Source organism: Haemaphysalis longicornis, unplaced genomic scaffold (assembly GCF_048455015.1).
Source record: "Haemaphysalis longicornis isolate Haplotype H1 unplaced genomic scaffold, Haemaphysalis longicornis Haplotype H1 scaffold_1, whole genome shotgun sequence".
NCBI classification, from domain to species: Eukaryota; Metazoa; Arthropoda; class Arachnida; order Ixodida; family Ixodidae; genus Haemaphysalis; species Haemaphysalis longicornis.
In genome coordinates, this window is record NW_027526203.1 from 323,583,558 (window position 1) to 323,610,586 (window position 27,029).

The window sequence follows — 27,029 nt, forward strand, 5'->3', positions numbered from 1 at the left end:
CCTAAGTGGGTATGCTTGGCTTGACAAACATGCGCGGGGGCGCTGGGCGGTTGCCACGAGGTCCGCGTTCACGTGCATGCGCTCGACAATTTTTAGGCATTTTTAACTGCGTACACGAAAAATTGCGATTTGCTAAACAGTTTGGCGTTAAAAAAAACACTACCACTAGTGGGTTTCGTGCCACTGTGCAAAGCAGTTCCTCGAAGAATAGGTTGGCCACACATGCAAGGCAAAAGGTTTTCTGCTCCACTTTTTTCTGTTCGTAGCACAATTTACAGTTTCAATAGTTTTGCATTTTCTGGGGCTTGTGCTGAACAGAGGCATCAGGCTCTGGGTCGTTTTGGCGCACTGTCGCTTTCGGTGCTGAAATTCGATGATGAAAATTTGTCCTAGGAGTGGGTCCAAATAGCTAAAAATGCGGCGTTTCTGAAGCACTGCAGAGCACGATGTTGACACCATCTCCGTATCATCCGAGCACCCGTCACATGACACTGGCGGTGCTTAAAAAAATCGCGGCACGCAGAAAAACAAGCCAAAGAGGATATAAGTGTCTCTACTGCTCAGTAGAAGGTGCCAGCTCTCAGAGCACACTAGGAAAGCACCAAATTTGAATGGGAAAGAAGAAATGATACTATACTATCGATTTGAATAGGCGCGGGCAGGAAGGTATTAACTGCTCACTCAGAATTGCTTCTCCACGGTGGAGAACAGAATACCGGTGCAACATGCCTCGGCTGATGGTAACACATGCTCACAAGCCCTCTGGCATCAGCTTCAGCTGTGCAAACAGGACCAAAGCTCAGAAACGAAGAGCCATTCTCACAGGCGCAGGAGGTTCTGCTTCAGTCCCGGTAGCTGGTCCCTGTTCCGTGTGGGCGTCTGGTCTGGGGTGCCCCGGCTGCTTCGGGATGCTGTACCTTCCTTGCAGGCCCCACGGTCAAAGAACGCATTCACACTGAGAATCACTTGCAGGCCCCGCAGGATCATCCACGATGTGAGCACGTGCAAGTTCTGCAGCACCTGCACGCACACACAGAGAACGAGCCGGGTCACAACAGGGTGGCCGCTCCCCTTGAGGCCACAACATTCAGTGCCACAGGCCCATGAAACTGAGCTTTGCTAGGCTCGCAACCGCCGGTCATGTCTTGCCAGGGGGCCGCACAGGTGTTGGCCGAAGAGGAGGAGGGCAGCTACAAAGAGGGTGGGAACACCCAGCTGATCTGTGCACTTGAGCGGAGATTTATAGGGGGGACACACTCGGATCACTCATTTCTTGGGCAAATAAAGGCCTGCACTTCAACTTTTGTTGGCTTGAATTTTGGTTAATTCAAAGAGCTCTTTGCAGGAAATACTGAGGTCTGCTGGTTTACAAAAGTTCCACAGCTGCCACGTGGTAGGTGCCCACAAGCTTTTGATACAAGCAAACTTGTTTCTTCCCTACGGGATTATTTTATTAAAGGGAGCCTGCAACACGCTTTGAGCAGTGCAAAAAAACTCCGCCACGTCTAGCTTTAAGTAAACAAGGCGCAAACTAGACGTGGACGAAGAAAACAAGGCAAGACAGACACAAGAGATGCCAAAACTGTTCGTAAAGATTCAGGCATGGACGATGTTGGTGCACAGTGCCAGCGCCGGCAGATCATCACAGGAAATGCGAGAAATAAACCGCGACGTTGACCTTACACTGCCAGAAATACCAAGGCCAAATATTACACACGCACGTGAAGCAGTAAGCTCGCAAATCACTGTGAAAGACATAAAAAAACCAATCACGCTCTCTTAAATTTCCCTCATTATGCGCCACTGTAATTACGTCATTATTAAATGGCTGTCCCATTGGCTGTTGCAGGTCAACGTCATGGTTTACTTCTCGCATTTGCTGTGACGATCTGCCGGCGCTGGCGCTGTGCACCATCTGGCTCTCCTTTAATTGCGACACACACGAAAAAAAAATAGGCACCCTTTAGTTCGCCCCTACATGCGCATACCCCAACTGTCCTTGCTTGATGCACCTCGGAAGATAGCGACCCCTCTCCCTTGTTTCTATTGAGCGTGAACTGCGTGGCCCGTTTGCGCACACAATTCGTGAATGTCGGCGTTGCGTGTGTGTTTTTTTCACACTCGTGTCGATGATTCCGCACTCGCGGCGGCTTCTTCGAGCGGCAATGGGAGGGGCCTGACGACTTGCACCAATGGGGAGATTCGAAGTGCTCCGAGCAGCCGGCTGGCCGCGGCAGAGATGTTATGCTTACCCCCGCGGTATTTTTTTTATGAGCACTTTCAGAAGAAACGTGGATGGAATTTTATTTTCCACTTTCGCCCAGATTATCAGCTCTTTTCTTGCATGAGCATCTTTGCTTGCGTCTTGTGCGGTATTTCAGCGAGCGGTTAGAAGCGACCGCTAGAGCTGCCTGCACCACTTCACGGCCAGTGCCTACGCCATGTTGCCGCCTCTTACCGCACCGCACACACCACGCCAGTTGTATCTGCGCCGACGTCGCCGCGCCTGTGGTGTGCACTGCACGTTTTCGCGAGAAGAAATCGCTCCACGCACTTCACGCTTTAGAACGTTGTGCAAATAAGCCACTGCCCTTTCCCTTTCCGTACATCTGCAGATAGCGAGCTGCGCGAAGTCGAAGGTTACCACCAGTACGTTGCGCTGATAAGCCGCCGCCTTCGGCATTGTGAACACAAGGTGGGGTAAAAAAAAATCCCGCTGGTGTTCTTATCACGTTGTCCCGCGGCATCTGTTCATAGACACTAAAAACACAGCCAGGGTCCTTCAAAACAAAAACACAATGGAAGTTAGAACCCAGCAGCAGCGGCTGATGCGAAAAAAATACATTTAAAAAAAATGAAAAACGCCCAGCCAATCAGATTGTGCCCCTGTAGTCACATGCAGTCAGTAGCCAATTGGGTGGCGCAATCCATCTTTTTTCTGCCTCGGTTTCACTCGCAACCAAAGGATGAAGCAAACGGGTTCAGGCGGGGAATTGAAAATGAAGATGCACTTTTGAATGGGACCAAGATGGGCCCCATAGCACATGTAGAACCGAAGCAGCGCAACGTTAAAAAAATGCTATTTCTGAGCATTTTAGAAGGTCGATTTTAGCGGTTGTTGAACCTATAAATTGATATTATGGCTCAAATACATGCTCCGGGATCTGTATATTTGAATGGCTAGAAAAAAAATAACTACTTCCCAAAAATGGCAACTTTGAAAAACTGACTTTTTGGACATATTTCAGGATTCTAAGACCTGTGCTCCCCTTTATTTTTGTGTTCCCTTATAGATTTCGCTAAGCACTAATAATGACTGCACTAAAGGAGGACTAGAGAGAGAAAGTGTGCGTGCGTGCGTGCGTGCGTGTGCGTGTGCGTGTCACCTATCCCCAAACCAGAATATTGGGGACAGGTGAGAAACATCCTGACGGTCCACCAGTGGTTCTTTAAGGGGGCCCATTCGAAAACCACCGGCGCAATCTGATGGCCTTGCAGATTAGCAAATGCCAGTTAAAAGAGCACAAGTTATAAGCACAATTAAAAGAGGATTGCGAATTTATAACATAAAATGATCCAGATTGTGGGGTTTAACGCGCCTAAGCTACACCTGGGCTATGAGGCGTGCCGTAGTGGAGGGCTCCCGATTAATTCTGACCACCTGGGGACCCTCAACGTGCGCCAAAATCTCAACAAATGGGCGTTTTCGCTTTTGGCCTCCATCTATAAAACAAACTAATACACTATAGCTCACTTTGAACAAATGCATCATGAATAAAAAGTTCATTTACTATATACAACCTTCACTCAGGTCAGGGTAATTGCAAACTCTAGTAGTGGAATACAGGATACAATTAAATTACGATTTTCAATTCCCACTTTATGTACATGCCACAGAATACGAGAAAATGACCACACTTTGACATCATCTATGGAAAACTCCAATGTGGAAACACAATGTGTGTGCTTAACACTAGGACGCTTTCCATAACCTTGTGAATAGCATCAAAATGGTGTAGTCCATACACCACTTGGGTCGGTGGCTATGACTCGTGCATCCCATCTTTTGGGAAGCAAAAAACAAGCGCTGCAGGGCACCTTGAATGTCAATCCTGCATCATGACAGTTGATACGACAGAACTGTGCTGACACATGTTTTTGCAAGACTAAGAAGCACTAAGCTTTATTCTTCAGCGAGACAGTCTCCACCAGAACTGGATACTGGCAGGGTTCCATTGTACTGCATTAAGCTCATGAGGGGCACAAACGCACACGAGCCAACTAGGCTGTTGACATCTTTCAAGACTTGCAAAGCAGTTTTCACTCACGTGGCCACCTGCTCTTGTGGAAGACCTCATTGTGGATGCGATCACGTTGTAGATGTCAAGCTGAAAAATAAAAACCAAAGAACCATGATACAACTATGGTACATAGAGCAATGAAGAAATATGGTAAATTATTGTTCGCAGATGTGCACTGTTAGGTAATTATCAAAGCAGATCCAAAAGCAGCTTTGACCTGTGGACCACAAAACTAAGCATAGCCCGGAACACAAAAGTGGGAAATGGTTCCTTGCATCATTTTGAAATTCCCTGCAACTAGCTGCCCCATCTTCACAAAGCGAGGTCGAAACAACCATGATACTGTTGTAGTCAAGACTAAACACGTGCAATACGGTCGTTTTTAAATTGCAATTTAGAGTACTTAGGAGTTAGTAAGTGAAATTACTCTTGTTAGGGTTGTTTCATCAGTACAGCCATATATACTGTAAACACGTTTTCAAAAATTTTCAATACAGCTTGCTTTAGAGCCGTTTTCCTGCGCCCCTTCCTGCAAACAGCTACTGAAGTGGCAGCCTCACATTATTCGTTTTAAAACTGTGATTGTTAATTATCTATATTGGTGAACGAAAGAAAACTTGGCACAGTCATAGAAATTAGCAGTAAAACGTAAAATTTGTTTTGAAATACATAAATTCATGAGTCAGCAGTTTTCCTGGAGAATACGATCGCCACAGAACCACTCGCCGATTCGTACTATCCATAGCGCCTCCAGAATGCATTCGTAAAAACCGAAATCTAGTCTACTGTACGCCTGTGTTGCGGAGTTACCACTCCGGAATTGGAATGATTCTGGATTCATTCCACCTTTTCGAGATGTCAGAATGGAATGGAAACAGAATGAGGACACTTGGAATAAAATGGGAATGAAATTAGGCGCCTTTTGCCCGGAACGGAACAGAATGGCGATTTTCAGGCGGTGTTAACATCGCTGGCGCCTTCTGGCTGCATTTTAGAAGCTTGTTCATACTCCAAATTCTAAACAGTGTTTCTCAGGGTGTTGCTTAGCCCCCACTACACCCTTTTTTCCATCCTTCTTGGCACTTTGTACTGCACAAAAAAGTGTTTTATTGCTCGCGGTGGCTCCTACGCATGCAGTCAAGTGGGTGCGAAAAGGAACAGCTGTTTCAGAAGACGTGTTGAAGCTAGACCAGAGAAAATATGTTCGAAGTTAGTGGTGTCTGAACCACCAGTTCTTTCATATTGTTGTTTTATTCTGGCTGCCTTCAGCATTTTTGTACAACGCTCTCAGAACACTGCTCCTTCATCTAAAGTACAGTACTGCAATACACTTTTTTTACTTTACCTATTTTCTGCCTGCCCCGCATTGTGCAACAGCCTCTCTTTGCTATTCACTTCTGTAACTAAAAAAAAAAAAGACGCAAAGTCACTGTACCTACACGAATGGGCCTGTGCACAAGTATTTCAATATCTTGTGAGCAAATTTAGCTCCCCGTTTGGCTTCAAAACGATTTACTTTAGCATTGCAGGTTGCAGTAGTGATTGCTGATGCAACACGGAGCTCTCAGTCACCGGGGCTAAGTCCATCCATGCCATGGACCGCGGGCTGCCCACAACGAAATGCCTCGAACAAATAAACACGGGTTTTTGCCCTTTTGCCGTGGATCGTCATGTCTGGCTGGTGGCGTCGTTAGGTCGGCTATTGTGTTTTGGCAGGTTTTTGAGGCATAGCTTTGTCTGTACAACTGTCCATGGCGCCGACAGCAGACGGGCGTCTAGGTGGCAGGCACCGCGTGCCAAAGCCATATATAAAGTGTCCACGTATGAAACGTGAAACGAGCCTGCTTGGCGTCCTCCTCCCACCCTGTATACTCGGCGACCAGGCACGCCTCTCCCGGGAATACGATGCCAACCTGTCGACCGTCTGTCTGCATGTGGCAGCAGGGCCAGAGGCTCCAGCAACGGCATCGGCATACTACAATGCTCAAATGCTGGGGAATCACCCCTATTCAGATAGGAAGGCCTCATTTCAAAATTTTGATAAGGTCCTGATGCATATCGGCTCGTTCATGGAAACAAACTGCCTGACCATACTTCATTTTGCCAGGGCTCCCGGCACGATATGGTTCTGTCGCTTTACATGTTATGGCACGTAAGTGATCTTTAGAACAGCTGACTTAAGTGCTTTAGGCCTAACAAATATAGCAGCCCCATGCCTAATATATGAGAAAACCCGATCATGCATTTGTTCAATTTGTTGTGTTAAAAAGCCCAGCGTTAAGTCGGGTCCGAAACCGTCCATTAAAGGCTCCACATACCTTTACACACGCAGAAAAATGATGGGGTCATAAATAATGTCCTGTATTGAAAGGATTGGGCTGAGGTAATGCCAGGGCAGTAAACAAGCAAAATGGAGGTCAACGTGGAAGTGATATCGACTTTCCTATGGTGAATGCAAAACTGTTAACGGTGTTCCGTGACACTGCCCTGCTGTCTCTCGCGTTGGTACAGAACATTACTCCTGAATTCCCTAAATTCACATAAAAACATTAAAGTAAGAATTTAAAGTGCGCATAGATGTCAGCAAGGTTAGCCACAGCACGCTAATAACACTGGTCTGACAGTGCATGAAGCACATAGCAAGATAGCACGCAACAGGCTGTGCAACGAAATGAAAAAATCAGACATGAACATAATAGCTGGTTCATCTCGCATCGCGCAAGAACAAACACTTAGAACAAGCTAACACGCAAAAACTATAAGTAGTGGGACTCCCGCTACTTATGCAAAAAGAGGCAGTGTGATACTGCCCCTTTTTGCATTAGAAGGGCGGTTCTGCCCGAGATATGCCACCAAGCTGCTACCACCTCCCTACTTGGGTGCATGGTGACATGTTGTGCATACTTTTGTAGCTTTCAACGTGTATGATGCCGTCAGATTTATGCTGCGTTTCTCGGTAACTCGATACAGCAGTACCAGGCAGTTTTTATGTTGAGGAATTAAAGAAATGGAATTGAACTGCCCATTCACCCCAGGAGTGGGAATGGGCTAAGTTTTGTCATTCCAAGGAATTGAAAGGAATAGAATTACTACAAGATTTAATTCCTTGGAATGGAATTGGAATGGAATGGGGATTCCCATTCCGCAACACTGCTGTATGCAGCACACTTCGACTGGGAAATGTTTCAAATCGGCATCATCCCACAATTCTTGGGAGCCGAAATTACATCTGAGATTCCCTTGCAGATTCCACAGCAGAAACGCCCGAACGGTCAGGCAGCCCTAAGAAACGGCTAGTGACCTGACAAAGAAGTGCCCGCAACCAACCCAAGGGCTCCCTCTCTCTGCGCATTAGGTTTCACAGCCAATTCCCTACAGACTACTGCGTGAACAATAAAAGCAACGCTGGGCGCCCCCCACACATCCCGTCAAAGAAGAAAGTGTGTGCCACTACTGACACAGGCCTCGACGAGGCGGGCGGCCACCGCCAGGTGTCCCTCCTCGTCCCAGCAGGGGGCCCCCTTGCCAGCGGAGACGTTCTGGGCGGCTGCCACGGCCCCTGCCCCAGTGGAGGAGACGCCCAGCACACACACAGCCTGGGTGACGGCCACGGCCATGTGGCCACAGCCCAGGGCCAGCCGGGCCAGCCGCTGCAGCCGCGCCTCGCCCAGGGGCTCCAGCACGGGCAGGGACAGGCACTTGCACACCAGCGCCACGTCCAGGAACAGGCTCTTCCTGCACCACGGGGGGAAAGACGATTACTGCCGGTCCCACTCCCATGCAGCACGATGAATGGCGCTTTCGCAGCAATCCACCACTGATACAGCAACCTGCTTGGCCAATGTGGACTTCCCAGCATTTGAGGAAGGAAGGAAGACTTTGTTGAGGGCCTGCAACAGACACAGTGTGTACACTGCGCCCGGACGTAGCCACTCGTCGATCCCGATGTCACCCCTACTCGGACCACACCTTCGCTAAGTGCCTCTGCCGAACATTACTTGCAGTGCTTCCTTCCAAGAACAAAAACTCTGTAGTTCCAAAGGTGCAGAAGCCGCAATCAACTTTATTCCTCACCTGCGACAGTGGCAGGTACAGAGAATGACATACAATTGTTCTTTTTCTGTGGACCACTCTCCTCACAGAGTTTGGGGCGGGGGGGGGGGGGGGGGGGGGTGTGGCAGTGATGCACCTCATCCAGCAGCAGAACAGAGACGCGGGCCATTACCTGCCACCATATTCAATGTTCTCACAAACAGTCCAGAAAATGAAATCAGCCCTGCAGCAACAGTTTGGAAAGCCTGCCAAGTAAATCCTACCCATCCCAGACTTGTTTGCTTCGCACGACTGCACTGCTGTTCTGGCATACCGAGCCCAAATATAGCATCCGAATCCGGGTCCGAGCATCTGAATGCGTAGCATTCTGCATAGCATCCGAGTGCACAGACTTGTTGGTATGATGCCTGCAAATGGCTATGCGTGAAACCAGATATGGAAAGGTGCACGATATATGGAAATAAAGCTGCAGTCTTACGCGCATGGAGTGTTAGACTGCATGATGTTTACTACCTTGGTGGTGGGCAGTACAGAATGCGATCAAAACCCACCAGAATGAGCACAAGGGAAAAAACGCATGTGCAAGGCCACAAGAACGTTTGAAGTAGAGAAAGGAAGAACGAAAACGCCAGGCACGTGACATCAGCCTGGCTCTGACGGTCCCAAGCAAATTCATTGTCAGACGCCTGTGTAGCCCATTTAACTTGGCGGTCAGCACCTACTGTGCCCGCCGTAAAAACACACAAGCTAGCTTTCAGATTTCTTCCGCCAGGGTTACCTCTAGAGCTAAACAATGGCCACCCACAGGCCGCTCAATTTATTCCCATTTACTACTGCTCCACGAGCAAAGCATCAAAGGTGAGGTGGAAGCACAAGGATGTCCATCTGGTTGCCAGCCCCACTCTCAAAAACAGTGCCACTTTGTTTACTGCCCCCTACCTCTCATTTGGCAACCTTTCACAAAGGATGATAAAGAGTAATTTCATACATGATCAATTACTGTAAACACTGTGGCCCTTTTATATAGTTGAGGTATAAAGAGGAAAGCATCTACCTTCAAGTGGGGAGGAGGGTCTTAAAAACTAACTTTTTTATTTATGGGTAGAAACTTATGACAATTTCCACACGTTTTTCTCTGTAGATTTCAAATATGTCATTATATTTGAGCTGCTGCTGTTAGTTTCAAAGTTATGATACAAAGTCAAAGGCAATTTTTTACACAGCTTTAACAAACTTTCGCATTGCATTTTGTAGCTTTTTATTACATGAATTGATAGACAGACTTCCCGTACCTGATGACATTGTTTTTCTCTAAAGTCATGGCATCCCAAAACAATATGTCAAGTATAAAAGATGGCAGTATTCGATATTTTGGCTCATCAAAATACCTGCAAGTCATTATTTATGCGTGGCCTAAATAGAAAAACTAAGAATGTCATCAGGTGCCTCAGGTTGTACTGAAAAAAAAAAAAAAACGGTACCAAGATTGACCTTCTGAAGCAAAAAGAAGTTTCCAAAAAGCTCCGTAAGGCTGAGGTAAAGGACCAAAAATATGAAACTGAGATAACTGCATTTGAAGTTTGGCCATGTGTTATGAAATGAACGGTCAGTAGTGTAACTGCAATATTTCTCTGTAACAAAGACATGTTCTTCCCATTCTCAAAACTGTCTTTGGTTTCTAAAAATATCAGCTACAACTGGAGATACCAGAGGCCAAGTAACATACACCATCAGGAATTCAGCAAAATTTATCGACTTCAAATCAGTTATCATCTTGCTGGCGTTGTGAAATCTGGTGTCATCTCACTGGCGTCGTGACAACTGCAACAGTCCTTTGTAAACTGCCATCATTCATTACAGTGCACTTTTGGTACCCAGAATATTGGGTACGGCGGAGGAGGGAGGGGTGAAACTTGCTTTAGATGCCCCTTTTTTCTTCTTCTTCGGTAAGGCTATTTTATTCGCGGTTTGCGCAGGAAGCTTGAGAGGATACAGGGGTGGGACACTGCGCAGTGCGTTCTCTGCAAATGCATCATGTCGTTGGCCCTGAAAAGAGCCTTTTGGGGAAAAAAAAAAAGCAGGCGAAAGGCGTTTCACAAGGGGTTTCACAAGTTGCAGAAGGCTTGCTGTACCACTCCAATGTGTGATGACCATCCCCTGGTCATCCCTGTGCCATCAAACATCACATCAATGTTGTTTGGAGGCTGAGCAAGGTCCCTGTACAAGCCCTTGACAACACACTCACTATCTGCTTCAGAGGCTGCTGCAGTGTCATCGCAAACCTGAACCACTTTTCTCAAGTGGCTTGGAACGTCTTGTGGTGTAGGCCTCTGTGGGATAAGTTCATCCCAGCACAAAAATCCGACAGAGCAGTCACCCCCTTTCCGATGCTTTAAATACTTTTCAAAGCCATTATGTTCACCTCAAAAGGAGTGCTGTTGCCAGATCCTTCGGTCCTTGGTGATGAAAAACGCTCCACACGATGTTCGTAAACCGAGCACGTCACCTTCAAGCTCCCAGCGAGTCTGTACTGCCTGTCAGCCGTCTCAAACCCGGCGCCGCCAGCCCGCACTCGACAAGCGCACAAAGGTCTTCCAGCATTGCCATATCCACTAAGACAAAATATGTGCCAGATTCTTCCTCCGAGTGCTCCAGATCCACTCCAAGGAGGTCGAATTTCCACTGGGTTGCTGACTTGGTCTCCATGCCGCGCTTGATCTCGTCGCGTGTTCCGTACGCGCGGCAATCTCCTCCGCCGTGCAATACCTTGTGTCAAGTCGACAAGACGTGCTTGGACCAGGTATGGATTCCGGAGGTTGTTAATCAGGCAATGGTACAGGCGACACAATACAAGGCGGCGAACAATTTTCATACGGCTGAGTCAAGCGGCCCGAAGTCGCACCAGGCGGGCGAACGACGCTTTCGCTTCCCGTTCGCATGACGGGTCGTCCTCTTCAAACGTTAGTCTCCTGGCATCAGTCATGAAAGTGTGCGATGGAAAAATCCAAAGAAGCCACGAAAATGTCTAGCAAAACTGCTATAAGCGAGCGCTGCGCCAGAACAGTGGACTCTGTCAGACGCACGTAGCAGACGCCACGATGGCGAACATAAAATAAAAAACTGATGCAGCAGTCGCGCCGACCAATGGGAGGCGTCAGACGACGAACTCAAACCGCATGCGCGCTCCAGCCAATCGGCGGCCCAGAATGCGCCTTCGGGAAACTGGCAAGGGTGGTCGTTCTACTCAAGCGATGCCATTCTGAGATGTCGCAAAATGTACACAAAGAAACAAGCTTTAAAACAAGGCCAAGATGGTGGCGATCAGTCGGCTGCTTCGCCCGCGGCGCGCACAGGAATTTGAAACAACTTTACCCAATTCGAGGCATTTCGTGGCCCCCAAGGCGTTTCAAAACATGATTTTAGAGTATTTCCCGATGGAATTTGGCGTCGATATTTTGAAGGTAGGTGCTTGGGGGTACAATAATTCCAATAATTATATTTTCTCAAATCGATATTTTGGCCATTTCTGACCATTCTAAGACCTGCGTCCCCCCTAAGTCATTTTGTTAACACCTTTAAAGGGACAATGAAAGATCAACACATTAGCTCACCGAGACCACAAATATACCACACTTATGTGTAGCATTTCTAAAATAAGGTAGAAAATAGCAAATACGTAAAGTCAGGTGTTCCGCACAACTCACACTGGAAGTAGTTAAAATTGCGCGACAAATATTTTAGCAATATACCTTTACAAGTTTACAAAAACTTAAACTGGAAGTTTTTGTAGTCGCATGTTAAACAACGAAGAACAAAAAGAAAGTTATAAACAATATGATTGGAGATCGATCATGCCAATAGATCACGCGGCAATCCCAAATGCCAACAAGCTGGATGCAGTAACTGGTGCAATACTCGGCCAGATAATTGTGAATTGCGTAACCCTTGTACAGTACTGTGTGCATAGTCATTGTTATTATGACCCTCAGCGTGTTTTCCGTGCATTAAAGAAAACCCAGGAAAGCTTATTTTGGCTGAAGTCAGTATATTTAAGTTTGTATGTATGTATGTATGTTTGTGGTTTATTGGCGCAAGGGTTTCTAAGACCAAAGAGCGCCAGAACTATGTTATGTGGTCTTTCAATAGTCATGTTTGTGCTTAAAATATGTATGAAATGAGTATGATACGTCTTAAAATACTGTATATATGGGTGTAGAGGGCCCGTCCACTAAAGCATGAAGATGTTCATAATGGTGGCTGAAATGGATTATGGGTGCAACGTGATGCACCTCGAGCCAAAGAGCATGCGACGAGAGTGGGCCTCCCGTGCGGACAAAGGGAGTATGAGGGCCTCACTCACTGCTCGTAGGCTCTGAGATCACGCACTGTACGAGATGAGTTTTAAAAACTTGATGTCTGCAAGATAACTTAAAAGACTTTTGTTTGTAAACATAGGTTCATCTCCTAAAAACAGTGAAGGATGTAGTGGAATGTTGTAGGTATATATTTTCGGGAAATGCCGTTTTCTGGCTTCATTGCACAATGTGCACTCAATTAATACATGGAGGACGGTGAGCCGTTCCCCACACTTGTTACAAACAGGTGGGAGTGTTCCATTCAAAAGATATGCGTGTGTAGCGTAAGTGTGGCCTATTCGCAGTCTGCAAATGGATACTTCAATGAATCTGTTTTGTTTTTCTGTTGTGTATCTTCCTAGGTTTGGTTTTACTGAGTGGAGCTTGTTGTCTGTGTGTGTGTCCCACATGTGCTGCCAGCATTTACGGATTCCCCTCCGGATTACTGGTTTCAGATCGAGGTGAGGGACCTGCGCTACATCAACACCACTACGTAGGGCCGCTAAAGTAGCGTTCTGGTCAGCAATTTCATTGCCCAGAATGCCACTGTGTCCAGGGATCCAGCAAACAAGTATTTTTAGCTTTGACTTATAGGCAGTTATAAGAGCTTTAAAAAGGCGGTTTAGAATAACGTTTTTTGTGGGCTTAAAGGAATCCAATGCAGTTACTACGCTTAGGGAGTCTGTGTAGATGACTGATTGTTGTATTTTGTTCTGTGTAATGTGTTCCACTGTGATTAGAATACCATAGGCTTCTGCTGTAAAGATGCTACAATTTCTGTTCAATGTCCTTGTGCTGGCAAAGTCCGGGCCATGTGCAGCACAGGACACAGAAGAAGAAGACTTGGAAGCATCTGTGTAAAAAGAGGCGCATGGATATCTGTGTTGTAAACTTAAGAAATGCTGTAAAATCAATTCGCGGGGTGCACGACGCTTGTCAATTTGTTTAAGGGGGGACACTGGTCTTAAAACAATTTCTTTTAATTTTCAAGCAACCTTTGTGAAACTTATCAGTCTTGCTGCTTTTCTCCCACTGATTTCAGATATGCCATTATTTTCTCAGTAGGTCAATTAGTTCCCAAGATAATTAGCACTAATTAGCCATTTTTAGTCAAGCAATAGACAAAACAGTGTTGGTCATAAAACTGTAATCTTTATATTTTCCAATTCTATGAACCCTGGTGAGTGCAATAATCGAAGCAGTTTTTTGATGCATCGCTTGGAACTAATTTTACAGCTCGTTAAACTTTGGTGTTTGAAATGGGCACTCAAAATGGCTCCTTGCCACTGGTGCTACCAAAGTTTAACGAGCCTTAAAATTAGTTCCAAGCGATGCATCAAAAAACTGCTTCGATTATTGCACTCAACAGGGTTCATAGTGTTGGAAAATGTAAAGATTACAGTTTTATGACCAACACTGTTTTGTCTATTGCTTGACTAAAAATGGCTAATTAGTGCTAATTATCTTGGGAACTAATTGACCTACTGAGAAAATAATGGCATATCTGAAATCAGTGGGAGAAAAGCAGCAAGGCTGACAAGTTTTACAAAGTTCACTAGAAAATTAAAAGAGGCTGTTTTAAGACCAGTGTCCCCCCTTAAAGGAGTACTGACACGAAATTTTTATGTTACATTTTTTTCGCTGCTATGCGTGCCTACCAGCCCACTAATCATAGAATGACAGATTAGACGGTCGAGCGCAGCGTAAACATTCATTTATGGCGTCGTTTATTCGTGCCAGTTTCGGTTTCGACTGAAAAACGCCGAGCGGCCGCCATGACAGCATGTATAACATGACGTCACCATTCTTGCCGTATCGCTGCCTCTCTAGAAGCGCGCGCGAGCGAGCGCACGCGCGCGCCCAGACCGGCCGAGGTTTTCGCCGTCCCCACAGGCCCGGGCAGCATGACGTCAGTCCCAAAACCATGACGTGTACACACGCCCGAGCAGCGCGCGCCAACCACAGCCAGCGCGTCGGCTTCGTCACGGGAGCCCCGACGTCGGCAGTTTGGGGCACGTAGCAGATGATGTCACGTCGGCCCGCTCTGGGCTTTCTCGTGCGGGCGAAGATTAAAATGGATTTTAAATATGTTTCGCTGAACGGTTGTTGTTGAAACTTGCTGGGAGATATCTCCTGATAAAAAGGAAGCATTTTACATAGTTATCTCAACTTTGAAATTTCGTGTCAGTACTCCTTTAAAGGATGTGTCACAATGAATAGTTGACATGTCCCAAGGTGGGACTATATCGGCGATACAGGTTTTTATGCCATCATCTAAAGACACCCCTATCTCCTCTGCAAGGCCTTTGACACGCAAGGCTACAGGGGCAGGGATCGACGGGCGCGCTAAATACAAATGGGCGGATGAGATGTCATTCACAATAGAATTGCATGGGTGATTCGTCATAGACATTGTCCTAATAGCATAGAGGAGTCCTGTATAAGCACGCTGGTGCTCTAGGCACCAGTGGTCGCATTCTACATAAAGACTCTGGATTGGACTTGTCCTGAAGGCTCCAGAGGCAAGGCGAAGGCCCAAATGTAGTACTGGGTCTAACATTTTTAAGGCAGTTTTAGACGCGGACCCGTATGTTACACTTCCATAGTCTATACGTGACCTAACTAAACTCACAAAGAGACGTAGAAGGCAGTCTTTATCAGCACCATAAGACTGATGTGACAACACTTTTAAAATGTTAATGGTTTTTAGGCATTTTTGTTTGAGTTTCTTTAAGTGCTGTACGTACGTTAGTTTTCCATCAAGTACAACACCTAAAAACTTGTGTTCTTTCTTGACAGCAATCCGTTCTCCGTTCAGTGTGACATCGGGTTCTCGACGAATTCCACGCTGTCTTGTGAATAACACACATGTACTTTTGTGAGGATTCAATTTAAAACCATTTTCTTCCGTCCATTTTGCAAGCCTGTTCACACCCAACTGTATCTGCCTTTCACATATGGACTGATTGCATGACCTAAAGCTTATTTGGACGTCGTCAACATACATTGAGTAGGAGATTGAGGGTGGCAACGATTTCCCAAGTGAATTCATTTTAATTATAAACAGAGTACAGCTTAATACTCCACCCTGGGGAACCCCATTTTCTTGTATGTATGTTCTTGATACCACTGTCCCTACTCTTACCCTAAATGTCCGCTCCGACAAATAACTTTCAATAGTGTTTAGCATATGTCCAGACACACCGAATGCCTTGAGATCAAGCAGTATGCCGTAACGCCAAGTTGTATCATATGCTTTTTCTAAGTCAAAGAAAACAGAAAGACAGTGCTGTTTGTGGATAAAAGCATCTTTGACATACGACTCAAAGGCAACTAGCTGGTCAGTTGTGCTTCGACCTGATCGGAAACCAGCCTGACAACTGTCCAGGATGCCGTTAAATTCAAGAAAATGGATTAGCCTCTTATTTACCATTTTTTCAAAAACCTTTCCTAAGCAACTTGTCAGAGCTATTGGTCGGTAACTGGCAGGTAGTGAGGCATCTTTCCCCTGTTTTAATACGGCAACTACAACTGCTTCTCTCCAAGCTCTTGGAAAGTATCCCGCCGCCCATATTTTGTTGAACAAGTGCAAGAGTGTTCGGAGAGTTTCTGGGTGCAGATGTTGTATCATTGTGTATGATATACTATCTGCCCCAGGCGCTGAAGCCTTACATGTTCCCAAGGCGACCAAAAGCTCTGTTATGGAAAATTCCGTGTTGTATGGTTCGTCAGGTCTTTTGTTATCACGAATCGGTTTCTTCTCCATAGATGTTTTGTGTCGTAAGAAAGCATTCGTGTAATGAGCAGAACTCGATACATATGAAAAGTATTTCGCAAGTGTGTTTGCCTGGTCCTCTAGGGTATCGCCTGTACTGTTGACCAAAGGTAGGGTGTGTGTTTTCCGTCCATTAAACTTTTTAATTCTGTTCCATACTTTGCCTGCATCTGTGTACGAGTTGATAGAAGTCACGAAAGAGCGCCAGCTATCTCTTTTTGCTTGCTGGCGAATGCGTCTTCCTTGTGCTTTTGCACGTTTGAAGGAAATCAAGTTTTGCGTAGTGGGGTACCTGCGAAGGACACCCCACGCCTTATTTTGAGCCTGCCGTGCAAGCCTACACTCTTCATTCCACCACGGCCTCCTAGTGTTAGGTGTGGCACCAGATGTTTGCGGAACTGAGCCCTCGGCAGCATGAAGAATGTGTGCAGTCACCAGTTCACAGGCTTCGTCAATGCCCAAATAGCTTAAGGACGTGTATGAAAGCTGAGATAACTGTTTAAATTTTAACCAATCAGCACCAGATTCCTTAAACTTCTTATGGCAGATGGAACTGTTACGGGCTTTATCAATGCCTTTCAAGATGACAGGGAAGTGGTCGCTCCCATAGGGGTTGTCGTCCACTTCCCATTCAACCGCCGGAAAAAGGACAGAAGAGCCGATCGCCAAGTCTATGTGTGAGTATGTATTGTGTGTAGTGTTGTAGTATGTCGGCTCTTTTTTGTTAAATAGACAAGCTCCGGATGAGAAGAGGAATTTTTCTATCAAGCGGCCCCGGGAATCTGTGCGTTCAGATCCCCATAGTGGGCTGTGTGCATTCAGGTCACCTACGAGTAGGAACGGTTCCGGCAGCTCATCTATGAGAGACTCAAATTCAGAGCTAGATAAACGATATTCAGGGGGAATGTATAGTGAGCAAATTGTTGTTAATCTGTTGAAAATAATTGCCCGGATTGCAACCGCTTCTAGGGCGGTACGCAATTGAAGAGATTGGCAAGGGATAGATTTTTGCGTAACTATAGCTACGCCACCAGAGCAGTGCGTGCAGCTATCTCTGTCTCTCCTAAATACTGAGTATTGGTTCAGGAAATTGGTGTGCTTAGGTTTCAAGTGTGTCTCCTGTAAACATAGGATGGCTGATTGCGTTTTGTGTAGGATTTCATATATATCATCTAGGTTTTTAATAAGGCCCCGGCAGTTCCACTGTGTAATTATTTGTGCTACCATAAATGTTTAGGGAGGAGATTTTACCTGGTGTAGATGAGGACTCGGGCTGGATGTATACTATCTATCAGTTCTGACTTGGGCCTGTGACACGGGTGGCTGGTGGCTTTTTGCCTCGCCCCGCCATGGTGCGCTGTTCTCTTTCTGCCTTTGGCACTGGCAGAGACGGTGTTACCTCCATGTCATCATCTGAGTGGTGTGACAGTGACGAGATGGAGTCCTTGCGGGCTCCGCCTCGGGATATGTTCGAAGTGGAGGCAGGAGCCCCTGCCGTCCCCGACTGTTTGTTGGACACAGAAGTGGTCGTGGGACCGACCACATCTACGTCCATGGCCGCCTGCAGTCTGGCAGCCGGAAGAGGAGGATTGACAGCAGAGCCGTCACTCCTCACACTCGCAGCTAACACAACACTTGCGGGCGCCACAGGTGTCGTGTCGGATGGTTGGGCTGCCTTGGGCAGCACCTGGGGGGGCTGGGACGGCACCAAGTCTGCTTCGCAGTACTGGGTGGCCGCCGTGACTAGACGCCGCTCCGCCCCCCGGCGAGCTGCATCGGCATACCTTTGCGAAAACATTGAGTGTTTCTGTCGTGCTTCTTGATAGGTAATGTTCTGGGTGACCTTCATGTTTATGATTTCTTTCTCGGCTTTGAATTTAGCACATGACCGAGAGTATGCAGCGTGGGGTTGTTCACAGTTGGCACATTTCAATACATTAGAAGCACAGTTCTCTGAAGGGTCATGATGTCCTGCGCACTTGGCACATGTCAGTTTTCCGCGGCAGGTGGTAGTACTGTGCCCATACCGCTGGCACTTGAAGCAGCGGCGTGGGTTGGGTATGTAAGGTCGTACGCTGCAATGAAGGAAGCCTGCAGTGACAGACTCCGGTAGGACACTTCGGTCAAAAGTTAGGATCACATGTTTCGTTTTTACTTCTTTGCCATCGCGTCTGATCATTATTCTTCTTACCGCAGTAACGCCCTGGTCACGCATGCCCTCGAGGAGGTCAGACTCACTTTCATTGAGCAGGTCCATCTCAGATATGACGCCCTGCGAGCTGTTAAGGCTCCGGTGTGGCGTTACAGCTACTTCAAGGCCAAGTAGGTCGGTCTGGTTCAAGAGACTATCAGATTGTTTTTTAGTAGATAGTTCTACAAGCACGTCCCCCGATGTCAGCTTCTTTGCCTTGTAGTTCGCGCCAACTACACTCTCAATGAACTTGGCAATTAAGAAGACCGACTTGCAGGTAACTGGAGATTCCTTGTTCTTAGATTGTATCACTAAGAAGCGAGGAAAGTTGTCCGGGGTGTTCAATTTCATGTTGGGCAGAGGTTTGAAAATTACATCGGTGCGGGCCCTTTTTGGGGCCCGATCATTTGGAAGAGAGGATTTCGAAAGTACCATGCGGCATAGTATAAAGCAGGGAACTGGGGTACTTTCTTCTTTGACGTTACCCTGATGGTCAAAGAGGTCCCGGAGCTCCCAGCCTGATAGACAGACAGGGAGCCCATCGGCCGGAGCTTGACCAGGGCTCCGACGGCCACCGTTCACGGCTTCTAACCCTTCACCTTTCAACTTCTCGCCACGGTAGGTAACAGCTTAAGTATGGGGGGCTCGGGGTACGCGGTGTCGCCACTCACCGTCACCAAGATTACTCAAGGTGCCCCGTGCGGGGAATATTTAAGTTTGTGCAACGTCTGCCATACGTAACGTCTTCCCTGGCTGCTGCTGGATGACGCTACTTGTCCATGCTGGCGGCGATGCCACTATGCGAGGTGGCGTGCGGGTGCCACACACAGGCGGCCAGTTCAACGCCAACATCCACACTGCCTAAAAATGACAATGTGCTTTTCTTCAACAAAGTAGCAACACTAATCACGGGTCCCATGTAGCAATACTGATCACGAGTCCCATGTGGAGACATTTTACTTAGTGGTGCGAGAAGCAAACGACGCGGGAGTTTGGGAAAGCACAACTGATTTGAACGAAACTGACGAAACCACTTGGTACACGGTAACGCTGTATTCAGTTGCTTCCATACACAACTACACAACACCGGTTTATTTTGACGCAAACAGCGGCTGCAGCAGCATTCTGCTTGTGTCATGGAATCACTGAGGAAAATGAGGAAGGTAATTTCGTTAGCTATTTCTCAGCAATTAAGGCATTTTTCAGCACCAACCAGCGCTAAAATGGTTATGGGAAGGTCTGACTTTCATTTGAAACCAATTTGCTGGTTGCTTTCCGTGTCTCTTTAGTGGCTGAATGCAGTTCTGATAGAACATCTTTCATAAAAAATGCAGCAAAATCACAACCAAAGCAGAATGCCAGTAGCTACCGAGGTCAGGAAGGAGAGAGAGGGAGTACTCATCGCCATCTTTCTCCTTCCGAATGATAATGTGTAAAAGAGAAATTTCGAACTTCACAATAGGCACGTGAGAGACATCTACTTGCTCTTTTTTCCTAGCTATTGTCAGGTTATCAACCTCAAGCACCAGAAAGCTATGCTAGCCTGGCCTACAAACAAGACTAATGGAGAATCCAGGAGAAAAACTGCATGCCAGACACACACCAGAAGTCTAACCCACGAAAAAATGAGGACTCACGATCCGGTGAGCACAACACTGCTGGCCAGGCAGTCAGGCACTGCCGCGCCAGGTGACAGCAGCACGTCTTCCAGGCCTTGGGTGTATTGCACGACTGAAGGCAGGGACAAGCAGACGTCCAGTAGGATATCCCCTGCTCGTTCTCGTTGCAAGGTAACGACATTTTTGGCTAGCAGGAAGTTCTGGAGGCAGGGAAGGAGAAGACAAGGCAGAACCTCTCAGCACCTGTGCAAGCTGTTACAGTGAGCATGCCAAGGTCACAAGTAAATGGGAGACCTCCCGACCAAGCGGCTAGCGCTGCCTTGGCCGGAATGCTTTGCGGCCCTGCCAAAGCAAATCACACTCCTGCATGCGCCACGGCTCTCATGGTAGCCCATGTGCAGAAGCAGAACAAGTTTCCCACATTATGTGCTACTCGCCAGCTTCACGTGGTTGCAACAGGCTGAGACACGAGTGATTACAACCGCGAAGCTTTGGTGGAACACCAATAACAGGGTGGGGACAGCCCAAAGTCTTTCGAGGCAAGTTTGAAGCAGGCTAAATTTATTTTTGAAGCAGATTTGAGCAGCCGAATCTGAATTTTGGCAGCAGTGAGACAGCTGAAGCAGAACATCTTATGTTGCAGAAAAATGAAAGCCACAACACCCCCGCCGCACAAGAACACATGGAACAAAATTTTCCTATCTACATGCGTATCCGAATAAAGTTACTTTAATGGGCAGCGCTACAACCTCAAATCAAATAAAAAATTCCCCGCATTTCCCCGAGGGGAAGAATGTGAAAGCGCGAATGCACGAGTTGAATTTGCGCGGTTCGGTAATGTTCGCGAAAGAGAGATCACACACACACACACACAACTACAAAGAAAGAAAGATGCATTTATTCACAGACACCTATTTGTGTTGTCGTTGTACTTGATTGCTAGAGCGGATCTCAGCTTTGAAATTTCGTGTCAGTACTCCTTTAAGCAGGTGCATTAGCCCTTCTCACGCCCGATTCTTGGCCAATCCCCCACGTGGGTATGTGCCATGTCAGCGGCCAGGCAGCACGCGCCCATCTCCTCCCGTTGCCAAGGAAGACGAGGAGATTCCTGGCCAATCCCCCACGTGGGTATGTGCCATGTCAGCGGCCAGGCTGCGCGCGCCCATCTCCCCCCGTTGCCAAGGAAGACGAAGAGATTCCTGGCCAATCCCCCACATGGGTATGTGCCATGTCAGCGGCCAGGCTGCGCGCGCCCATCTCCACGTGCGCGGACATCGCCGGTGGACGCAGGTTCAGGGTCGCTTAAGAAGTGCATTGCACTTAAAAGCAAGATACTTTCACCCTTGGGTACACCCCCTTACTTCCTCCCTGGTAAAGGCCCCAAGATTACCACTGAGAAAAACGAGCTTGGCCACTGCTGCGTATCGTGCCCCCCCGTACCTTGGCCTCCATGCCAGGGTCAATGATGTGGCTGGTGCCGAGGTCCAGGTCCTTGTCAAGATCCGAGCTGGCATCTGCCTTGGACCCGAGGGTGTTCTCGAGCAGTGGAGTGGACAGCTGCTCCAGGATGCAGCTGCTCGGGTTTAGCCAGAGCTGCCGCAGCTCCCGTGCGTCATCCCAGCGTCGCTCGGCTGCTGAAACAGCACCCAGCACTGAGCAAAGGCTGAAGGTTCGCAAGCCAAAGGAAGAGGGCGTCGCTTCTACGACACCTGCAACTGAGATTTAGTAGAGCAACCCCCCTACGGCATTACAAAGGGGGTGGGCACCAAAGTTGCAGCGTAACACAGGCTTGCGAAATCACCCGAGATTTGGTAACTGCAATAAATTTAGTAAAGGAAGTGCATTTTTCGAGGGTGCAGGGTCTTCAATGGACGGTTCATTCATACTCATCGAGAAGAAATTATTCTGAAAACATGTTGTATGGCCTGGCCAAGGCACCCTTGAACTGATGGTCAATGAAACATGAAATGCACCAGGGTCACGAAAGAACGTCCCGTAACATCAATGAATTGTGGGAACAAAAAAATATAATAAAGACTACGAGACGAAAGGTTTTCAACAGACTCAAGAAGGATTTTAGTGCTTAATGAGCACAGTTCTAGATTACCCAAAGAATTTGTGCATAGCTGTGGCCAGGAGAGCATCGGGTACTACTGTGCAGGTATTTGCTACACAGTGCTTTTCACTCAAGCCTTGTATTGCTGGCCAGGCTCCTGCGCAGCCACTGAGCTCCTCACCTGCCCCATCTGCTTTGGGTGCCAGGCTGGGAGGAACTTTGGCAGACTTGAGCACTGAGCTGAGGACGCCCAGCTCAGCTTTGGTTGGAAGGTTCACATTGGGGATGCACAGGCCAGCCATGAGGACCACAGTGATGTTCTGAAAACAAAGGGCAGGGGCACAGTCAATCTGAGCTGCTGTACGCATTCAATGGAAGTGAACTGTAAATTTGGGGCGCTGCAGGCAACTCCTCCAAGAACTCTGCTCTGTTACAGTTAACCTGCCATTCAAAATGCACACCACTTTTGAGTAACGCACACCAAAGTTTCATCCTATTGTTTTAACATGCTTTCTTATACATTAGCAAAACGTTAACAAATCAGAATTTTACTCGTGCAGTGAATTAAAGGAACAGCAAATGTGCAACGTCGAGCCTCTAACAAAGCAAATAACTGCGCAGCCCAGTCACCGATATTCACACCCACCAATACAGAAGCATTAGCCGTACACGTACACTAATTATAAATATCAAATACACTTTTTTAGCGAAACTAAAATGTGACCGGTCCTGCAAGTCAACAAAAAAGGTAAACTCACCAAGAAGCCAACCCAGAATTTACATTTTTCTTTACAACGAGGTACTAGTAACTAGGGACAGAAATAAAGCAGCCTCAGAAACCACACTCACTGAAATTGTTTGGGTGCTTCAAATAAGTTGCTGGCGACAGCTACACCTTGCATCTCACCGTAACTAAAAAGGTTTAGTAAATTTCTGCGAGAGAACCCCACAATCTTGGTGGTGCTGTCATGGCTGGCAAGTAGCACTTCAATCCAGCGCAGGCGACATGTCGATAAACAAGACATTTTAATCCAACATACACTAAAAGTGAGCATGTCAGCCTCTGTCACAAAAATATAAAAAGATGAGGAGTTCCGCCCAGATAAAACTTTTTTTTTTTTTTAAGTGTACGGCTGCATAGATCAAAGCCAAGTTAGATGAAGTTCACAGAGACTGTGCACCACTACTAAAGACTACTTTTGGATGAATGAATTTAGACATGACGGACATCCTGCACGAAGAATTGCCAAAGTTTTGTGCACCATGGGTGCCATGATTGCTGGCTGTGGATCACAAGCACATCAAAAAGGGCATTTACGTGCAGTGTCTGTCAGCAGGATTCTTTTTTTGTGACAACTCCCTACCCTACCCTAGATGGAACAGAATCGCAGCCACACCCTAGAGTTGAAGGAGCAGTTGATGCAGTGAACAGTGCCAAAAAGAAAACACGCTAGAGAAAGCAAAGACCATTCTGTCAGCTAAGGTGATTGGCCGCTTTTTTCTTATGCTCTATTGCCACTTCTTTTTTAACCTGAACTGCTTGCAGAATGGCAAAACAATATCAGGTGAGTATAGTGCAATGTTAAGTGACTGTTTGAAAGAATAGCTTAGAGAGAGAGTGAGAGAGAAAAAGGCCCAGACTGGTAGTGGTGCTCCTCAGTAACCCCGGATTTGGGCCCATCTATTTATTCTTGTTCGCAACAATGAAAATCTGGCTCGGCCGGAAAAAAATTTTGTCCGCAGAAGATGCCACCACCCCCGCTGTTAATGAATATCCTGCTGTACTTGACAAGTCCTACTTTTGCAACAGGATTAAAAATTGGAAGCTCTTTGGACCAAGCGTGGAGCATTCAACAAAGACTGCCTATGTTGAGAAATAGAAGGGGCAGTTTTCATTTAGCTGTTTATTCTTCAAATAATATTAATAATAATGTTTATTTCTGCCTCAAAAACATACAAAGAGAGACAGAGAAGCTGCAGAAAAAGCCGTCATTACGGCTTGACTAGGCCGCAGCCCCCGTTCAGACAAGCAACAGCAGTAGCAATGAACAACGAAGCGGTTAATTACAGCTAGAAACAAAACTACGCACGCGTACAAGCTTCATGCGTTACATAACAAATGGGTGGAGAAATAACACATTCATCAAACAATAAATCAAAACAAACACACACATTTAGAGCATAATGATGTACCGAAAAAATTCAGCTGAAATACATTATATATACCTGCAACGCAGTTCCCGGTGCATACATCTGAACAAATCAAACCCTTCACAGTCATACATGTTCAAAAGAGAAGGCAAAGCATATTTCAAGCATTCCCAACCGGTATTTAGGCGCACCATTGGAACAAACCAGCTTCCTTGCATTCTGAACGGGTAACTTGTTTTCTTTTGTTGAAGATGGGCCAGATTTCGTATATGGTCTATATTCCTTTTGGTTTCTATTTTAAATCGAACACTCAGCCGGTATTTGTACAAGTCGTATATTGTAATTACACCTGCTTCAAGAAAGAGACATTTGCTTGGCGCACAGTTCTTCACATTGAAAACATAACGAAGGAACTTTTTTTGCAATAGATGAATTTTCTTTAGAAGTGAGTGTGTGGCAGTTCCCCATACAAGCTGACAGTAGTTCATATGAGAGTAAAATGAAGAGTTATACAATAGTAGCTTTAAAGATTTTGGGAGAATATATCTGATACACCCAACAGTACCGGTTATCCTTCCCAAGCACGAGACAACATGATTTACATGATTTTCCCATGACATAGTGGACGAAAATACTACACCAAGGCACTTAAACTGATCTACCACTTCTATTTGTCGACAGCTAAACATAATGGGATCGTGGGAGGGAACTGGTTTGTTTTTCGGATGAAATATTAATGCTTTTGTCTTTTTTTCATTTACGCGCATGTAATTAGACTTCGACCATTTCTCCAGCGCGGCTATCAATGTGTTACAGGCCTGTATCAGACCATGGACATCTCCACCAGAGAAGAAAACGCTCACATCATCGGCATAAATAATAAATTTTGCATACCGGTCGATATTTATAATGTCATTAAGGTAAATATTAAATAGCAACGGACCAAGCACACTTCCTTGTGGGACGCCACAAGAAACCGGTTTTACTTCTGAATATGTATCGTTTATAATGACGGTTTGTTTTCTTTTAGACAAATAGGACTTTATGAGTAACGCAGCTTGGCCCCTAATTCCGTAGTACTCTAGCTTCTTTAGAAGTAACTCGTGGTTCACCAAATCAAATGCCTTGGAGAAATCTATGAAGATTCCCACTACAAAGGCTCTATTTTCAAATTGTGTAAGAATATATTCTTTTTGTTCCAGGAGGGCGAGCTCTGTAGATTTGTTTTTCTGAAATCCAAATTGGCATGCTGTAATCACGTTGTGTTTATCCATGAATTTAATTAGTCTGCTATGCAAAACCTTTTCCAAGGCTTTTGAGAATATAGGGAGTATAGATACGGGTCTATAATTGCTGAAGTTGTCGCGATCTCCACTTTTGAACAGGACTGTTATTTTGGCTATCTGCATTTTATCTGGAAATACTGATGTCGTTAAGCAAGTGTTAAATATATGTGCAACTACTGGTGCTATTATATCTGCAACATGTTTCAGTGGCCTTACTTGAATATCGTCAATATCTAGACATTTGCTACTGTTTAAGTTGTCTATAACCGATACTTGAACATGACGCACTTGAACTTGAATACTTGAACATGACGCACAAACATTTGGCACATACCACTGGGAAGGTTCCCCAACATCTGCCTACCAACCGGAGGATGACATATGACCTCTCCCACTTAAATTCCACGGTTGACAAGAAAATTGGCTTGTGTATGTACACAAGCTGCATGCCAGCACAGCATGGTGCCAGCCAAAGCCAGGGCAGATGTTTCAACAGTGTAATTTCCAAGCAAATAATGTGCACAAGCCCACACAAGCTTGGACCAAAGATTAAGATCTCCCCGGTTTTCTAGCAACAAAGCAAGTAGTAAGCATTGAAAATAGCCCATATTTTTGCATTTTGATTAGGTAAGAAATTATGTCAAAAAATAATTAGCCTTTTAACGAGCACATACAGCATAAAATTTCTCACTGCGAAGCTGTAGAGGGTCAGGAAAAAAAGCAAGTTTCCATTAAATATCATTAGTGCACAACATTTTACGCCACTAATAAAATGCGCCGAATTTTAAACTGCTTTATGCTGCAGCAAATTAATTAAACGCACGCCTCAGAACACACTTTTACTGGACACGGCCATGCTGCATCACGTGCGCAGGTGCGATTTTGTGGCACCTGTTTGATATTTCACTAGAGTGATGCAACTTTTCTACTGTTTATGATATCCCCTAGAAACTGATATCTGGCTCACTAAAAATGTTTTAAATTTTTACTACGTTCACCCATTAGAAATCTGATTAGTTTAATTGTAATATTTCCTTGATTAACTAAAGTTTCAATTTGAGCAATTAGTAAGTATTTCGCTCCTGGGAAATTTCCAGCGGTCTGCACAACATCAGTGATCCCTAGCAGAGGATTGGTCGTTAAGAATTCCTGCTGTTGTGACTGGCCGAGAGGAGCCTGCTACGAATCAACTGTGGTGTGTGTGCGTTGGCGCAGCATGCAGGCTTCAACAGCACACAACGT

General features: G+C 46.2%; 1 protein-coding gene across 5 annotated transcripts in view; it reads right to left on the reverse strand.

Moving 5' to 3' along the window:
- Positions 1 to 27,029, reverse strand: part of Poe (E3 ubiquitin-protein ligase-like protein poe) — a 278,680-nt gene that overhangs the window by 240,541 nt on the left and 11,110 nt on the right. For 4 of the 5 annotated variants that reach the window (XM_077682782.1, XM_077682776.1, XM_077682768.1 and 1 more), the window contains exons 4-9: positions 22,532 to 22,670; positions 21,735 to 21,928; positions 20,313 to 20,494; positions 7,760 to 8,036; positions 4,329 to 4,388; positions 824 to 1,020 (exon numbers count right to left, since the gene is read on the reverse strand). In XM_077682782.1, coding sequence (XP_077538908.1) covers positions 824 to 1,020; positions 4,329 to 4,388; positions 7,760 to 8,036; positions 20,313 to 20,494; positions 21,735 to 21,928; positions 22,532 to 22,670 — 1,049 coding nt within the window. The remainder of the gene's footprint in view (positions 1 to 823; positions 1,021 to 4,328; positions 4,389 to 7,759; positions 8,037 to 20,312; positions 20,495 to 21,734; positions 21,929 to 22,531; positions 22,671 to 27,029) is intronic. The other variant, XM_077682762.1, reaches the window with a different exon arrangement.